At 54.1% G+C, this 16,377-nt stretch overlaps 1 protein-coding gene across 1 annotated transcript; it reads right to left on the bottom strand.

Annotated features, from left to right (window-relative positions):
• Nucleotides 1–3,122: 3,122 nt before the first annotated feature.
• On the bottom strand, nucleotides 3,123–9,011 carry COX4I2 (cytochrome c oxidase subunit 4I2). The gene is made up of 5 exons (XM_028118954.2): nucleotides 8,944–9,011; nucleotides 7,755–7,836; nucleotides 6,252–6,416; nucleotides 5,172–5,303; nucleotides 3,123–3,356 (listed from the first exon to the last, which is right to left on the bottom strand). The coding sequence occupies exons 2-5, from the start codon at nucleotides 7,834–7,836 to the stop codon at nucleotides 3,220–3,222; spliced, it is 516 nt and encodes a 171-aa protein (XP_027974755.1). The 5' UTR covers nucleotides 8,944–9,011; the 3' UTR covers nucleotides 3,123–3,219.
• Between the last annotated feature and the right edge of the window lie 7,366 nt (nucleotides 9,012–16,377).

Below are 16,377 nucleotides of genomic sequence, written 5' to 3'. Positions count from 1 at the left end.
TGACCAAAGTTAAATTCTTTCTAATGTTTGCTATTATAAATTTAATTTTACAAAATTATTTTTTCATTGCAACCAACCTGACTTCATGGAGGGAATGCCACCACGAGGATGTGATTCTTTCACTCTTGTTTATCCACATCTGATTTCACTGGTTTTCTGCCATTGTGCATTATCTGCTCTTGTCCTTTATTTCCATTTGGTTTGATTTTTCAGGTCAAATTTGATTATCTAAATGTCAAAATGTTATTATCTGTTTGAATTTTAGTATATCAACTGATTAGATGTGGTCAGTTTTAGCTTCTATCAACATAATTTTGTGTTGGTTGTTTCTACACCATCAGTGATAGGATGTAGTATTTGCTCACAATTCTGCCTTTCTCCCTACTCCACACTCACCATGAGTAATCTGATGGAGGATACTTCTCTGCCTATTGATGTTGGGCTTGGCTGTGGGTGGGAAGACTGTATTTTCCAAAGATGGCCACAACAGTATCTCCCATCTCATATGCATCTTACACCTCGCATTGTGACATCAAGCAGGAAAGTCTATGTCCTCTCCCTCGTGAACGTAGGTGGAACTTGGTGAGTGCCTTAACCAACAGGGTTCAGCAGAAGGGATGCTATGTGTCTTCTGAGGCTAGATCATAAAAATGCAATACGCTTTTTTCTTGTTCTCTCGGAATTCTCACTCTTGGAACCCACCCAACATGCTTTGAGGGAGTGCAAACTAGCCCACACAGAGAGACCACCTGGGGATGCCACAAAAGAAGGATGTCCGGTTGACAGCTCTGACTGAGCTGTCAGGCTCAGCCAGCTGACAGCCAGCATCAACCACCAGAGTGAAAACACCTCCAGAAGATTCTGGCCACTGCCTTTTGAGTGTTTCCAGCTGAGACCTCAAACATTCTAGAACAGAGGCAAACAGTAATGACTGAATTCCTGACCTACGGAATTGGCGAGCATAATAAAATGGCTGTTTTATGCCACTAAGTTTTGGGGTAGTTTGTAATGTAGCAATAGTAACTGGAACACCATAGGACCTGCTTTGACCAGTGGAATGTGGTGCCGATTCTGTGTGTGCTCATTCTGAGCCTGGGCTTTAAGAGGATCCTGGGTCCCTAATCATCCCCATGCCCCCTCGGCAGTCTCTGACTTCTGCCAAGAGAAGAAAATGCCCTGGGTGCCCACTGCTCCCAGAACAAGGAGACACATGGAATAATTTTGAACCCAACTGTTACGGGCTGAGTCGTGTCTCCTGCAAATTCATACATTGAAGTCCTAACCTCCAATACTTCAGCATGTTGTGGGTCTTAGGGTAGGGTCTTTAAAGAGGCGATGAAGGGATGCCTGGGTGGCTCAGTCGGTTGGGCGGCTGCCTTCGGCTCGGGTCATGATCCCAGTGCTCTGGGATCGAGTCCCGCATCGGGCTCCTTGCTCAGCAGGGAGCCTGCTTCTCCCCCTGCTTATACTCTCGCTCACTCTCTCTCGCCCGTGCTCTCTCTCTCTGACAAATAAATAAAATCTTTAAAAAAATAAAAATAAAAATAAAGAGGCGATGAAGTTAAAATGAAAGGAAAGGCCCTAACCCAATCGGACTGGCGTGTTTATAAGCAGAGGCAATCTGGACATACCGAGAGACACCAGGGATGCGCATGCACAGAGGAAAGTACATGTGAGGACATAGCAAGAAGGTGGCTATTTGCAAGCCAAAGACAGAGACATCAGAAGCAACCAATCCTGCCAACACCTTGATCTTGGACTTCTAGCCTCCAGAACTGTGAGAAAATACATTTCTGTTGTTTAAGCCACTCAGCCTGTGGTATTTTGTTATGGCAGCCTGTGATAGTGTGATTTATAATAAGAAATATATATATTTGATCTTAGTCCAGTTTCTGGCACGGAGTTCCTAAAACCCTTGGAATTTGCTAAGTAATGAGAGCAAGGAAGGTGTCTTTTCTTATGTTAACGAGGTGACTTTTGAACCCCACCTAAGGATTGCCCAGAGAACAAACCATGTGATTAGAGGGTTGAACTTTCAATCCCACACCCCCACACCCACCCCACCTCCGGGGAGAGAGAGGGGCTGGAGGTTGAATCATTCCCCAATGGCCAATGATTTAATCAATCATGGCTCTGTAATGAAATCCTCCATAAAACTCCAGAAGGACGGGTTTTTCGGAGAGCTGCTGAGTTGGTGAACACGTGGAGACGGGGGGAGAACAGTGCCCGGACGGGACACGGCAGCTCCATGCCTTTCCCAGTGCCTTGCCCTCTGCATCTCTTCCATCTGGCTATTCCTGAGTTCTGTCCTTTTATAAGAAACTGGTAATCCAGTGAGTAAACGGGCTTCCTGAGTTCTGTGAGCTGTGCTGGTAAACTAATCAAACCCAAGGAGGGGATTGTGGCATCCTTTGATTTCTAGCCAGTCGGTTGGAAGCACAGGTAACCTGGGCTGGGGACTGGTGTCTAAAAGTCGGGGGCAGGGCTTCTTGTAGGACTGAACCCTTGACCTGTGGTAGCTGATGCTATTTTTGAAGTGCGTGTCAGAATTGAGTTGAATTTTCATACACCCAACTGGTGTCTGGAGCTGAACATGGAGCCCAACACAGGTTTCGATCCCACGACCCTGAGGTCATGACCTGAGCCACCCAGACGCCCCTTAACTCCGTCCCTTTATCCTGCTTTGTTTTGTTCCTTTACAGCACTCATCACATATTCATTTTTCTGTCTCCCTCCATAAAAGAATGCCTCCTCTATGGGGCCAGAGACTTTATCTTATTCACTGCCGCATCCCCATGGCCTGGATTAGTACCTGGCATACAGTAGGTGCTCAACAAATATTTGTTAATAATTGACTGAATAAAGGAGTGTCTTTGCCTTTGCTCAAGCCACTCCCTCCACCTGGAATACCTTCCCTTCTCCTTCCTCCCTTTCCTAATGCCACATATCCCTTAAGACTAAAACCTAGCCCCTATTCCTCCAGGAAGCCCTCCCTGATTGGCTGGGCTCTGGGCCCCTGGAAAGTGGCTTATTCCTGCCCTTCCTTCACCACAGTACTCAATCTTAGGTATACTGTAGGGTTTGTGGCAGGTAAAGACTGAGGTGGAGATTGAAGACAGAAGAGAACAGGCCAGCTTTATTGGCATTAAGAAGAGGAAAGGGCCCTCCACAGGCTCTAGGCCGGGGTGGAACTGCAGGGAGGGCAGCCCGGATGCCACGTCACTTCTTCCATTCCTTCTTCTCATAGTCCCACCGGGAGGCCAGGCCTTGCACAGGGTTGCCCTTCATATCCAGGATGCGCTGGAGCTGCTGGGCCTTCCACTCATCCGTCAGGGTGATGGGCTTCTTTGGGAACACTGCAGGTAAGGCATGGGGTGGGGACAGGGGTGGCTCAGGACCCTGCAAGTCTTCCACCCTGTCCCCCTGAGCCAGGGTCTCCAGTCACAGGGTTAGGACATCCCTTCCACCCTGTCTGTCCCCCCACCAGACTCCCTGCTAAAGCTTCATTCCAGGGACCTCTGGGTTCTGGTCCCAGCTCTGCCTTAGACTCACTGTGGGAATTGGGCCAAGGTCCTTCCCCTTTCTCAGCCTGCTTCCTTACTTTATGGCCCGGTGGAATGGATCCAAATCCCAGCTCCACCCTCCCTTGCTGTGTGACCTTGAACAAGTCACTTCATCTCTCTGAGCCTCAGTTTCCTTCCCTGTCAAAAACAGGTCCTATCTCCTACAGCTGTGGGGATTGGATGAGTGAGTATGTATAAAGCAACTGGTACAATGTGGAACAGATATTAAGAACATAATATGTGGTAGTGATTATAATTACTAAGTTTGCTCCCACTGACTGGGAAGAGCCCAGGATGAGATGGTTTCTTTTGCTTCCTAAGGGGGTTGGAGGTAGGAGGCGAGGAAGGGGCGTTCACTTTAGAAATCTGAGGAGGGCAGTACTTAACTAAAAGGCTGAGGCACTCAAGAGGCATTCTAGGTGCCTTGATGTGTGCATCAGGGGAGGTGGAGCTCCCTACACTGCTCAGACCTTACCTCCTGGTCCATCTGCCCCTGAGGCTGACTCAGCCTGTCTGACCTCCTCACTGGAACTTTCTAGCCCAGTGGGTGGGAAAGAAGTAAAAGATCTTTATGGCACCCATCAGCACCAAACACTGGGCTAGACTAGAATTCATCCTCATTTCATCCTCATGGAGGTGGGAATTCCCATCACAGTCTTACAGAAGAAGAAAGGTGAGGCCGTTGGAGGTGAAGAGCTGGGGCACAAACTGTCAGCCCCTCCCCTGCTTCCGGAGCAGTGCTTCTTAGAGCTAAGTGGGCATCAGAATGACTTGGAGAGCTTGTTAAAACACAGATGGCTGGGCTTCACCCTCAAAGTGTCTGACTTGGTAGATCCAGACTGGGGCTGAGAATCTGCATTTCTAAAAGTTCCCAAATGATGATGTTGGTCCAGGGACCACACTTTGAGAATCCCTCTTCTGTAGTCATAAGCTGTTAGCTGGGCATGTGACCAGCTAGCTAAAAACTACATTTCCCAACTTCCCTTGTGGCTAGACATGGTCATGTGATCATTTCTAGCCAACAGGAGGTGAGAAGAAGGCACCGTGCAACTTCTGGACCTTAAAGAGGAGTGCATCCCTTTCCCTGTTCTTGGCTGGAGCTGGAGCGGCCATCTTGGATGGCAAGAAGGAAGCACATGTGGAGGACGGCAGTGCAACACCACAGAAGGAGCCTGACGTTGCAGAGTCTCCATACTCTCCCTGGCCTTTTTTGTGAGAGGAACAAAACCTGTATCTTGTTTAAGCTCTTGTATGTTGGAGACTCTCTGTTACAGAAAAATTAATGGTTAATAACAGCAATCAGTAAGAGCACCATTCATGATTATGTGCCAGGCACTGGCTTACAGCCATTAAATCCTCACAAGAACCCTGTGATGTGGGCACTATTATTTTCATTTTACAGATGAAGGAATTGAGGCCCAGAGGGGTAGAGCTTCTACATCCCAACCCGGGCAGCCACGATCTGCCCTTCACCCTACACCTCCTTGGGGTACTTTTCAAAACTCTGCAGAGGACTGCCAGCATAGTTGCCCTATAAGAGCTGGGCTGGTGGCTCTGACCCCAAGGGCACGGCCCAGGCCTGCAGCAAGGTGAGGGGTTGCCACTCACCATAGACCCGCTGCCACCAAATCAGCAGAGCTGTGAATCCAAAAAAGAAGAAGACACAGCCCATCACTGTCTTCCACTCATTGGAGCGACGGTTCATCTCCGCAAAGGTCTCATGGAACTGGAGGCGGTACACTGGAGGCAGAGGAGGGGTGGGGAAGGAGGGGCCTTGCATGTATCCCTTCTAAGAACCCTGGGCCGAGTCCTGGCCTCAGGAATCCCCAGCCTCCCCACTCTTGCAGCAGATACTGTCCATTCAGCAAATTCTTATTGAGCATCTACTGTATGCAAAGCATGGCCAGGAGCAGGCTGCAAATATCAGAGTCGTTTAGGGGCACGTCTGGTGGGCAGGACACATCCCTCCTGTTTCCCAGGGTCAGGTCCTTCCCCCCCACCCACCTTACCTGCCTCTCTGCTCCATCTCCCCACACGACTCAGTGATACCCAGGATGCTCCATGCTCTCCTGCTTCCATATCCCTCCCCACGCTGTTCCCACTGCCAGGCAACACCCTCCGCCTCACCATTCAAGGCCAGCCAGGACATGCCCCCCTCTGGGAGGCCCACCAGGATTCTCTCTCTCTCTCTCCTTTGGGTCCTCACAACCCGTCGGACACACCTCACCCTAGCCACGCAGCCTGTATTACGGTTATCCGGGTTTGTGTCAGCTCTCCCATTGACCTGGGAGCACCAGGGCAGCTATGTCCCCAGCATCACCTAGCATCTGGCTGTGCACAAACAGCTGACTGAATAAAAGAATAAATGAACAAATGATGAACTTCACCCCTCAGGTAGGCATTCAGGTGTTTGGGGATTTCTGGTGTCTTGGGTGGGGGCCCTTCCTTTTTTTTTCAGATTTTATTTATTTTTATTTTTATTTTAGAGAGAGGTGGAGGAGGGACAGAGGGGGAGAGAGAGGGAGAGAGAATCTCAAGCAGATGCAGCATGAGAGGTCATGACCTGAGCCAAAACCAAAGAGTCTGACACTTAATGACTGAGCCACACAGGTGCCCTGGGTGGAGGCCCTTCTTTTCAAAGTCACCCCCCAGCCCACCCTCCCCAGCCAGCCCCACCCTGACACCTACAGGCCACCTTCTCGGCATGGCTCAGCTGGGTCCAGTTGCCCTTCTCCTTCTCCTTCAGGGCCTGCTGCTCAGCATTGAGCTCTGTGCAGAAGGGCTCATCAGGCATGGGGTAGGAGCGCTGGGCATGGTAGTTGCTGTAAGGGGGCATCTTCTGCTCACTGTGGGCTGCAGGCACAACGGAACAGCTGAGTTCAGGCTGCCCCTGGGACATCCCAGTTCTACCCATAATATTTCAAAAGAGGGCTGCATTTATTGAGCACTTACTTTGTGCCAGGAGCCATTCTAAGGCCTTCGGGTGAATTGACTCATTTACTCCACATCACTCTGAGCCAGGTTGAGACGGTTATCTCTCCATTTTACAGATGGAGAAACTGAACAGCTAAGTGACTTGCTGAAACTCACAGAGCAATAAGGAGCATGGCCAGGGCTGTAATTCAGCCCCTCTGGCTTCAAATCTCATGCTCTCTGGGAAGATTTGAGGTGAGGTAAAGGCAATGGGTGGACAAAGGCTGAGTGAGATGAACCTGAGATGGCAGATGTGTAACTGCTCTGCAAACTGTAGGGTGCTATCCACATGCCTTTGACCACTGGTTGAGGGCACGCCTTTGGAGTCAGCTGGGTTTGAGCCCCAGTTCCACCCACCCCAGCTCCAGCAAGCCCCTCGACCTCACTGTGCTTCGATGTCCTCCTCTGGAAAGTGGGGATAGTAAGAGAGCCTACCTCACCCTGTTGTGGGAAGTTTCAAGACACTATACTTGAAAGGGTTAGCACAGTGCCTTGCAGTAGATGCTCCGTAAGTTATACTGCTAGAGGTTGGTTTTACTACTGGCTTCCTTTCCTGCAAGCTTTCCCTGATGGCTAAGCCCTCAAGGGCTCCGCGTGGGTGTCCAGGGGGTCCAGAGCAAGGCTGGAGGGTCTCGATAAAGCTTCTGTTTATTGATACCAGAGATGCCCACATGGAAGGCCTTGGTACTACCTTGCCAGGACGGCATGGGACTACTTTGACCCTTTTAATATCTAGGTCCCCGGGCCTCAGTTTGTTCATCTGAGAAATGGAGATAATAGCACAGCATCCATCTCACATGGCTGTCATGAAGTCTGAGTGTGTAATCTGTGTGAAATGTTGATCACACCTTGGGGTACATAGTAAGGGCTCAATAAATGTTATTCTTCCGGGGGTCTGGAAGAATATCCGGCTGAAGTCTCTCCTGTTTTAGGCCCCTTTCTTCTGACTAGGGTCTGGAAAGAAGGTGCAAGCTTCTGTCAGCACCCTCCGCCTCAGGACACAAAGTCCTTAGGGGCCTGAGGTTTGGGGGTCAGGCCCTGAGGAAGCTTCGAATGGAAGGGGGTGCTGTCAAAAGAGAGCTCCATGTCCTGGAGGCATGTGGCCCAGGACCAAGGAGTGGGACTGTGGGAAATGGTCTGGGTCAGGCCCAGGGCAGCCAGCAGGCAGGAGCCCACCCTGCCTCCGAGTTGGACAGGGATGAGGCGCGCAGGTCTTACCAGCACTTCCTGGGCTGTGCATCCACCGCGTCCCGGGTGCTGCTTTCTTCAGTACCAAGCTCCAGGCAGTTCTGAAGAACATCTGTGCATGTGTGTGTGTGTGTGTGTGTGTGTGTGTGTGTGTGTGTGTGAGTTCTGCCCCACGTTGCCCTCTGCCCCTACCCACGGAGCCCAGACAGAGAAACTTTTCCACAGGTGCTATGGTGGGGGGCGTCCCAGAATTTCAAAGTCACCCTCATGCCCCTGACCCTTCTACTTTTGTCTGCTATCCTGATAGAGGTGGATGGGGGTCCTAGACATTTGGAGCCCCCCTCCTGGAACCTCAATTAACCTTCTGAGAAGTGGGAGGAGGCCTAACTCCTGAGGCAGGGTCTCAACAGTTTGGGGCTGGGAGCCTGGGTTCTGGTTCCAGCCCCAGCTCATCCAGGCCAAGCTGGGAATCCTCCCTCAGCTGTTGGCTCCCCCTCCCAGAGGAAACTGGGTGGGAGTCCAGGTAGGGAGGGAGCAGGTCCCAGTGCTACCTCTCTTCCTCACAGGGCCATCTGCCAAGGTCTCCGCACAGCCGGTCTGGCCCCCACCCCTTCCCCCCTAATTGGCTGCCTACGTGCTCACAGAGCCTGCTCTGCTGAATCTGGTGGGGCGAGGGGACAGGCTGAGCCCAACCCCCTACCGCCCCAGGGAAGTCTCAGGGTTTGGCATCCCAGGGGGTTTGGGGGCGGGGGTGGGGAGAGGATTTAGAGGGTAAGGACCCAACTGGGTCAGAAGGAGGAAGAGGAGTACAAGTACACATCTGGGGAGAGGAAGGGAGTATCCCACTTCTGGAAAGAAAAGGGGCTCCCCACATCTGGGGAAAGAGAGAGGCACCCAATAACTAGAGAGGAGGGGCTGTAGCATATGTGGGGGGCACATCTAGGAAGGAAGGGCTCCCTGTCAGTGATAAGTAGCCCCACATATGGAGAGAGGGAAAGAGTAAGCTACATTTGGGGAAAGAGATGGCGCCCCACATACGGACAGAGGATAATTCCCGGAGGAGTCCTCGACTCTGAACTTCCCGAAGCCCCCTGATCCTCCTCGATGGCAGGAACCACACCGGCCCTGACCGACCGGTGACGAAAGTTCGGGTCCAAGCCGCATCCCTCACCCGGCCGGGCTCGGGCAGCCAGGCTCTCCCACCCACCCACTCACTCACCTCGCGGCTCAGCGCCGAGGGCGACTTGGGTCTGCAGAGCGAGTAACGGAGAATGGGCCGCAGAGGGACCAGAGCGCGGGGCGCCCGCCCCCGGGCCCGGCCCACAGCCTTCCCCAAGGCCAGCCCCTGCGTGGGAACGTCCTGCCTCGGCCCGCCCTGGGAGCGGCGCCCCGGCCCCCAGCCTGGGGAGGGGCACTGCGAAGTGACTCTCCGCCTCAATTTCTCCGCCCACGGGCGTCCTGTCTCTAGAGACCTCCCGCCAACAGCGCCTGGGACTTTGCTGGCGGTGTGTCCTGGGCCGGCCCAGCCCTGAGTCTGGTAGTCCGAGGAGCTGGATCATCCTGCCTCCACACCTTTGTTCATTGCTGTTCTTTGCGCTTGGAATGCTCTCTTAGGGACTTTGCAGACCCAAGTGTGGCCAACTTTCCAGCCCAGGCTCAACACCTCCTGCTCCAGGAAGCCCACAAGCATCTAGAACCTGGGAGCTGGTCTGTAGCGTATCACCTTGCTCCCATGCCTCCATATACCCAGAGGAGGTGAAAAAAGCCTCCCTCTGGTGTTCAAATCTTAGCTGTGTGGCCCTCAACAAATGGCCTAACTTCTTCTTCTTTCTCCTTCTCCTTCTTCTTCTTTTTATAGGATTTTATTTATTTGTCAGAGAGAGAGGGAGAGCACAAGCAGGGAGAGCTTCAGGCAGAGGGAGAAGCAGGCTCCCCGCTGAGCAGGGAGCCCGATGCAGGACTGGATCCCAGGACCCTGGGATCATGACCTGAGCCAAAGGCAGAGGATTAACCGACTGAGCCACCCAGGTGTCCCAAATGGCCTAACTTCTGAGCTCCTGTTTTATTTTCTAGAAAAGGAAGCTAATGATAGTACCTACCTGACATAGCTGTTGTAAAGATTAAATAAGTCAACAGAACAGCATCAGGCACATTAACCCAAGATTTATTTATTAAGACTTATTACTGGCATTTTGAGTGTCTGTTGTTTACCAAGTTAAGTGCTTGGGGATATAGAGCCAAACAAAACTAAAAACAGTCCCTGAACTTTTAGGGCTCACAATCCAGTTCCAAGCAGTGAGAAAGTCCTGTGCAAAGGCCCAGAGGCAGAAAAACACAGGTGTTTTCAAAAAACAGAGAGAGTCCATCTTGGCCTGAGTGTGATAGGCAAAGAAAAGGGTTGGAGAGGGGCTAGACCTCATAGGCCGTGGTATGGATCCTAGATTTTATTTTATTTTATTTTATTTTATTTTATTTTATTTTATTTTATTTTAAAGGATTTTATTTATTTATTCGTCAGAGCAGGGGGAGAGGCAGGCAGAGGGAGCAGCAGGCTCCCCACGGAACAAGGAGCCCACCGTGGGACTCAATCTCAGGACCCCAGGATCATGACCTGAGCTGAAGGCAGACACTTAACCAACTGAGCCACCCAGATGCCCCTTAGATTTTATTTTAAAGATGGGAGGCCACCAGAGGTAAGTTGGAAGTGATATGGTAAAATGGAACAGAGCATGAGTTCAGGAAATGTGTTGTGCGATTGTTAGAATACTAATGGTGGACTGATGAGTGAAGGCTGTGGGTCCCTTCTGTGGCCTGGGTCCAGAGCTTTCTATGTCTGCCAGCTCTGGGCCTACAAGATGGGTCAGTGCCCACCTGTCCATCAGGGTCCCTGTGGCCTCACTGGCTACAGGGACCCACTCTAGCCAGTGTCTGGATGGAGGGGCTTAATCCCCAGGGGGTAGATGAGCCTAGAAGGGCAGGGACTCAGGGAAGGTGCTAGGGAGACCCTAGGGTGGGCAGGATGTGCGTCTCCATTCTGAACTTCAGCAGCAACAGGCACAAAGCCATGGGAAGGCAGTGTGGGAGGCTCCTGGCTCTCCACGACATGAAACCCTCAGCTCCCAGGACTGGCCATGGTTACTCCTGGGAGCTGCTCCTCCCTCTTCCCCATGACCAAGAGAATTTCGAGTTGAGAGACCCCCCCAAGGGGACCACCTTACCTCTTGGATGATAACCAGGGTGTCCTGAAGAGTAGCCCTATGGACCAAGGACAAAGGAAGACCCTCCTTCAGACAACCTGGGGACAGCACGCCGTAAGTCTTGTCAGACCTTTCCAGGGTGTAGGCTAGCACTAGCTGCACTGGAGTGAGTGGCTGATGTGTAGGCTCTGATGCTGCTATGCTGGTGGCCAAGCTGCATCATTTCTGGGCCTCAGTTTCCCCATCCCTCACAGGGCTTTACACGAAAAGGCATTTGGGGAATGTGACCCTCTGTTCTGCCCTGCCCGCTCCCCCCATCCCCCGCTTCTGTCGGAACTCTAGGCCCCAGATGCTGGGTGATGCTATGATGAAGAACATCTGTAGGAGAAGCCAGTCCCAGGGCTGAGGATGAGGAGAGGGAGGCAGGCCTCAGGCGGCTCAAGATGGATATGGGGCAGCACAACCGCCTGCAGGGCAATGGTCCGGAACCTGGGAATAGTCAGGCTCCCTCATAAGGCAGGTCACTCAGGGGGCCCTGGCTGAGGAGCAGGAGTCTCCCCTGGGAACCTTGGAGGGCACTAGAAGGGAGGGGCTCCCGATGGTACATTACAGGCTAGCTACTGCGATGGCCCCTACATGGAAATGCAGGTTGAGGCTGCATAAACAGCAGGGAGGGGAGGTGAAAGGAATCTGTCCCTTCCCCACCGGCCCCGCTGCTCTGACCCTTCAGTGGGAGGCTATAGAAAGGGGCAGCTCTCACTCATTTTATCAGATCCAGGGAGGCCCGGAGATTCTGCCAAGACAAAGACCTGAGCCACGGCCTCAGCATCCTGCTGGTAGGACCCCCGACCCCCACTTCCCCCCAGCCTATTCAGGCTTCGGACAGGACCCACCTCCGGGCCCCCAACCCAGAGGGAATACTGAGGAAGACCTAGGCCTCACGCAGGACCCGAAGGCGAAAGTAGAAAAGGTGTTGGACAAAACGTCGGGGACCCCTACCCTCACCTCTCAGGAGCCCTAGGAGCCTGTTGAATAAGGGGAGGTCTGGTACAGGAGGGGCGGGGCCAGAGAGGTAGGATAGGCCGAGTCTAGGACAGAGGAGCGGGGGGGGGGGGGGGGGCGGGGGAAGCGAGGGTGAGCGACATCCTTAGGTGCGGGGACTGCAGTGTAAGAACTGGGCCCGGGAACGGCAGGGAAACGGAGGCACAAAGCGGTTGGGGCTAGTTGGACGGGTGGGTGAACAGAGAAGGCATGGTCAGGATTGGAGGGCGAGGCCTATGCAGGTCTCCCGCAGGAAGGCGGGCTAAGTGCATGGGCCTGAGATTCCCCAACCTTGAGGCCTGCGGGGAGACGGGCTGCGCCAGCATGACGATGCCCAGGCTGCAGCGCGGGCTCGGAGAACGTCACGCGAAGACCCACAGCTCCAGGGGCCAGTCCAGAAAGCGCTTCCGCAACTGTGGGCAGGCGGGCCGGGTCATAACCAACGCCGAAGCAGGGCTGCCACGGAGAAGGCCTCTAATGGCGGGTATCTCGGCCCTGGGAACGACGCCTTGGGTGGATTTCGCTGGGACGGGAAGGGACCGTTGGCCTGGCAGGCGGAGGAAACCTCCTTCAGGCGGGTCTGACCTCTCTGCACCGCTCCGGCCCCAGGGCCGAAGCCCCCTGAAGGAGGCGGCGGGGCTGAGGGTGGGGTCCGGCTGGTGGCAGCCAGGCAGCAACGGCGACTGGTCCCCCACCTGGCACACGAAATGCGCGAAACTCGCCGCGTTCAGCGGAAGGGGAATTTTTTGCCGAGCAGCCGGAGATATGTTTGGGGCGGACCCCTCTGCCTGTCACTCAAGGCGCCTTAGCCCCGCCCCAGAGGCGTCAGTCCTCCCGCCCCGCCCACAAGCGGTCCTTCTTCCAGGTCTCGCCACCTGCCTTGTCACTGATACTACGCCACCTACGTCCCTCGTCTCCTCCCTCTTTTCCCGACCTCAAGCTTGCGGGTCATCCCTACCCAGGCCCTCGGACAATCTTTGTGCCCCCTTCCTGCTGGGCTCCACCCGGCAGCCCAGCGCGCGGCCATCTCCCGCCCGACCCTGTCCTGTCCGTCATTGCCGGCCCCGCCCAGCCGGGCGGGCCTTCCGGGCTTACCGGGTCGCTGGCCTCGCCCCTACCGTGACAAGCTCCTCCTCCATCCCTCAGCCGCGGGCCGCCTGGGCCCTGTCAGTGCGTCCGGCCCTGCTTCACCAGCCACGCTAAACCCTTGCCCTTGGCCTCAGCCCTGCTCTCTCAGTCCTCTCTGGCCCCCCACGGCGACCGCCTCCACTCCCTTGCCCTGCCCAGCTGTCATCCTGCTCGCCGCCTAACGCCCCGGCCACACACACACACACACACACACACACACACACACCCCACACACACACCCCGGCCACACACACACACACACCACACACACCACACACACACACCACACACACACACACACACACACCCCACACACACACCCCGGCCACACACACACACACACCACACACACCACACACACACACACACACACACACACACACACACACCCCACACACACACACCCCCCACACACACACACCCCGGCCACACACACACACACACCCCGGCCACACACACACACACACCACACACACACACACACACACCCCACACACACACCCCGGCCACACACACACACACACCACACACACACCACACACACACACACACACACCCCACACACACACACCCCGGCCACACACACACACACACCACACACACCACACACACACACACACACACACACACACCCCACACACACACCCCGGCCACACACACACACACCACACACACACACACCCGGACCCGCCCCCGGAGGCTCTAGCGGACAGTCACACACCCCGGACCCGCCCCCGGAGGCTCTAGCGGACAGTCACTCCTCTGTCTTCTCCGGCCGGCGCCAGCTCCAGCCTCGCCCTGTCCATCCCCCGAGCCCCGCCCCCCGGCCAGCTCAGGTCCCGCGTGGCGGTCAGTAGGGAAGCCGGGGAAGGCGGCTGCAGCGGCGGAGGAGTCGGAGGCGGTCCCACGGCAGGGCTGGCTCTGACCGCGGTGAGAGAGCGGAGCGGCCGCTCGCCACCAGCCGGAGAAGGGGGTGAGGGTTTGTCAGAACTTGCTGCAATGAAACCCCGGGGTCTGGGTCCCCATCACCGCCCCCTCACCTGGGCAGATATATACAAACGCCAGGCAAACGACCCCCTAACTAATACCTGGGGCGGTGAAGCTGGGCCCCTGGGAGGCCCACGTCTAGGATTCTAGTCTCAGCTCCATCCTCTGCTGGTTTCAGTCCCTCTTCCCCGCTCCCTCCCCACCACTCCCCCCATGGCCTCGGTTTCCACATCTTCACAATGTCAGTCAAACCTAAGCTCTGCTTATGGGCTGTGAGGGAGAATGCCATGCATGGTCTGAGCAGGGATTGTCGCAGAGGCGCCCACACCAGTGACATATCAGCCAAGCTATGGATGGAGCTGTGGGTGGGGTGGGTACCACCTCAGAGCAGAGCAGCAGCATCACCACCAGGAAATAGTCCAACTTGGCAAAGGGTGGGGCGGAGTTGGGGGCTCAGACCAGTCCTGGGGTAGGCACAGATCCCTGCAGATCCTGCTCTGGGGCCCCACACTAACCTAGAACGGTTTGCAGCTTCTGCTCCGGGTCTCCCAGCGCCTTCTGTACCACAGGCCAAACAGGGCGCACAGAGCAGGGGGAGGGACCTGGCCAAACCCCAAGACCTGGGCTCTTGTCTTCTCTGGGGGGCTCATGGGCATGGTCATAAGGCCCCCTGATGTGGCCCAGGCATTTGTGGGGACAGCCTCATGGCCTCCTTGAACCTTCATTAGCACCCACTGGCCTCCCAATACGCTCCTTAGCCTGATGTTCAAGGTCCCCCTGCCAAGCTCTCCAAATGCAGTTCCCCCATCAACCTCTCCTCTCCTACCCTGCCCATGCCATGCTGCCCCTTAGCTCTTGGAACACACTCTGCTCTTGCCCGCAGCAGTGCCTTTGTAATTGCTCTCCCCTCTGCTGACATGCTCTTCTCTCAAGAGCAAGACTCGTTTATTTCCACTCTCATGTTTCCATCTGAGAAAGCTTTACTGGCCCAACACCCACAGACTAAGTTATGCTCCACAAACAAGTCTGTCAGTACTTGTGGCCTCAACAATAGCTCCAGTTCCAAATGACTCTTTACAATGTGACCTTGACACTCCTGCTGTCAGGTGGTGGGATCTATGTCCCCATTCCTCAAACCTGGGTGTACCTTTGCGATGGCCTTAAACACAGAACATAGTGAAAATGATGCTCTGTGACCTCTAAAGCTAGATCCTAAAAGTGCCATGTCCTGATGTGGGACACGATTTTCAAACGCAGCCATGCTGTGAAGAAGCCAAATTAGCCCACATGGAGAGAACATATGGAGAGGTCATCTGTAGGTGTTCTGGCTGGCAGACCAGCTTCGATGCCAACCCACAGCCAGCCTCACCTTCTAGTCATGTACATCTCCAGATGATGTCAGCCCCCAGCCATCACAGGCTCCCTCAGCTGCCAAGTCTTCCCAGCTGAAGCCCCAAACACTGACGCAGAGACAAGTCATCTCTGCTGTGACCTTTCTCAATTCCTGCCCACAGGATCCATCAGCATCAGACACAGCTTTACAGACTGAGTTTTCAGGTGGTTTTGTTTTGTTTTATAAAAATACTTACTTATTCAAGTAATCTCTGTACCCAACGTGGGGCTGGAACTCACGACCCTGAGTTCAAGAGTCCCACACTCCTCTAACTGAGCCAGCCAGGCGCCCCTCAGGTGGTTGGTTATGTGCAACAGTAACCGCAACAGGAATCGAATGTTATTTTGATTTCCATGTACCTGACCCCTCATGTGACGCAGTTGTTTCAGAACTTAAGCAAGAAAGAGGATGTTAAGTATTGACACCCCAAACCCAACCATTTTCTTCTAAGTTTCAGCGCAAACACCACCTCCGAGAGACTGTCCCTGACATTATGGAAAGTGCCCTTCCTCATCAGTCTACATCTATTTTCTTCCCAGCACGTCTTGTTTCCCAAAAGTGCACACAGAAACTCGCAGCATTAGTGGCCTGCATGCTTTATATACCAGGCCTGTTCCCTCATGTCCCTCCACTTCTTGGACGGGGATGAAGTGGGATCTCGTGGTGCCATGACTGAATGTTTGGGTCCCCTCAAAATTCATATGCTAATCACATTCCCAATGTGATGGCATTTGGAGGTGAAGCCTTTGGGAGGTGATTAGTCATGAGGGTGGAACCCTCATGAAAGGGTTTAGGACCCTTACAAAAGAGATCCCAGAGAATTTCCTCTTCCCCTCTGCCCTGTGGGGTTGCAATTAAGAAGCCAACTGTCGGGGCGCCTGGGTGGCTCAGTCGTTAAGCGTCTGCC

Source organism: Eumetopias jubatus, unplaced genomic scaffold, assembly GCF_037043125.1.
Source record: "Eumetopias jubatus isolate StellerSeaLion01/CBP00866 unplaced genomic scaffold, mEumJub1_p1.0 scaffold_9, whole genome shotgun sequence".
NCBI lineage: Eukaryota > Metazoa > Chordata > Mammalia > Carnivora > Otariidae > Eumetopias > Eumetopias jubatus.
Note: the sequence above shows the minus strand (reverse complement) of the source record. Positions and strands in the feature narration are given on the sequence as shown.

Excerpts from the sequence above, each read along its gene's own strand:
- COX4I2 (XM_028118954.2), bottom strand. The coding sequence starts at position 7,836 with ATGTTCTTCAGAACTGCCTGGAGCTTGGTACTGAAGAAAGCAGCACCC. Across the intron at positions 6,417-7,754 it reads GCACAGCCCAGGAAGTGCTG|CCCACAGTGAGCAGAAGATG; the intron begins GTAAGACCTGCG and ends TTGTGCCTGCAG. Across the intron at positions 5,304-6,251 it reads CCATGCCGAGAAGGTGGCCT|TGTACCGCCTCCAGTTCCAT; the intron begins GTAGGTGTCAGG and ends CTCTGCCTCCAG.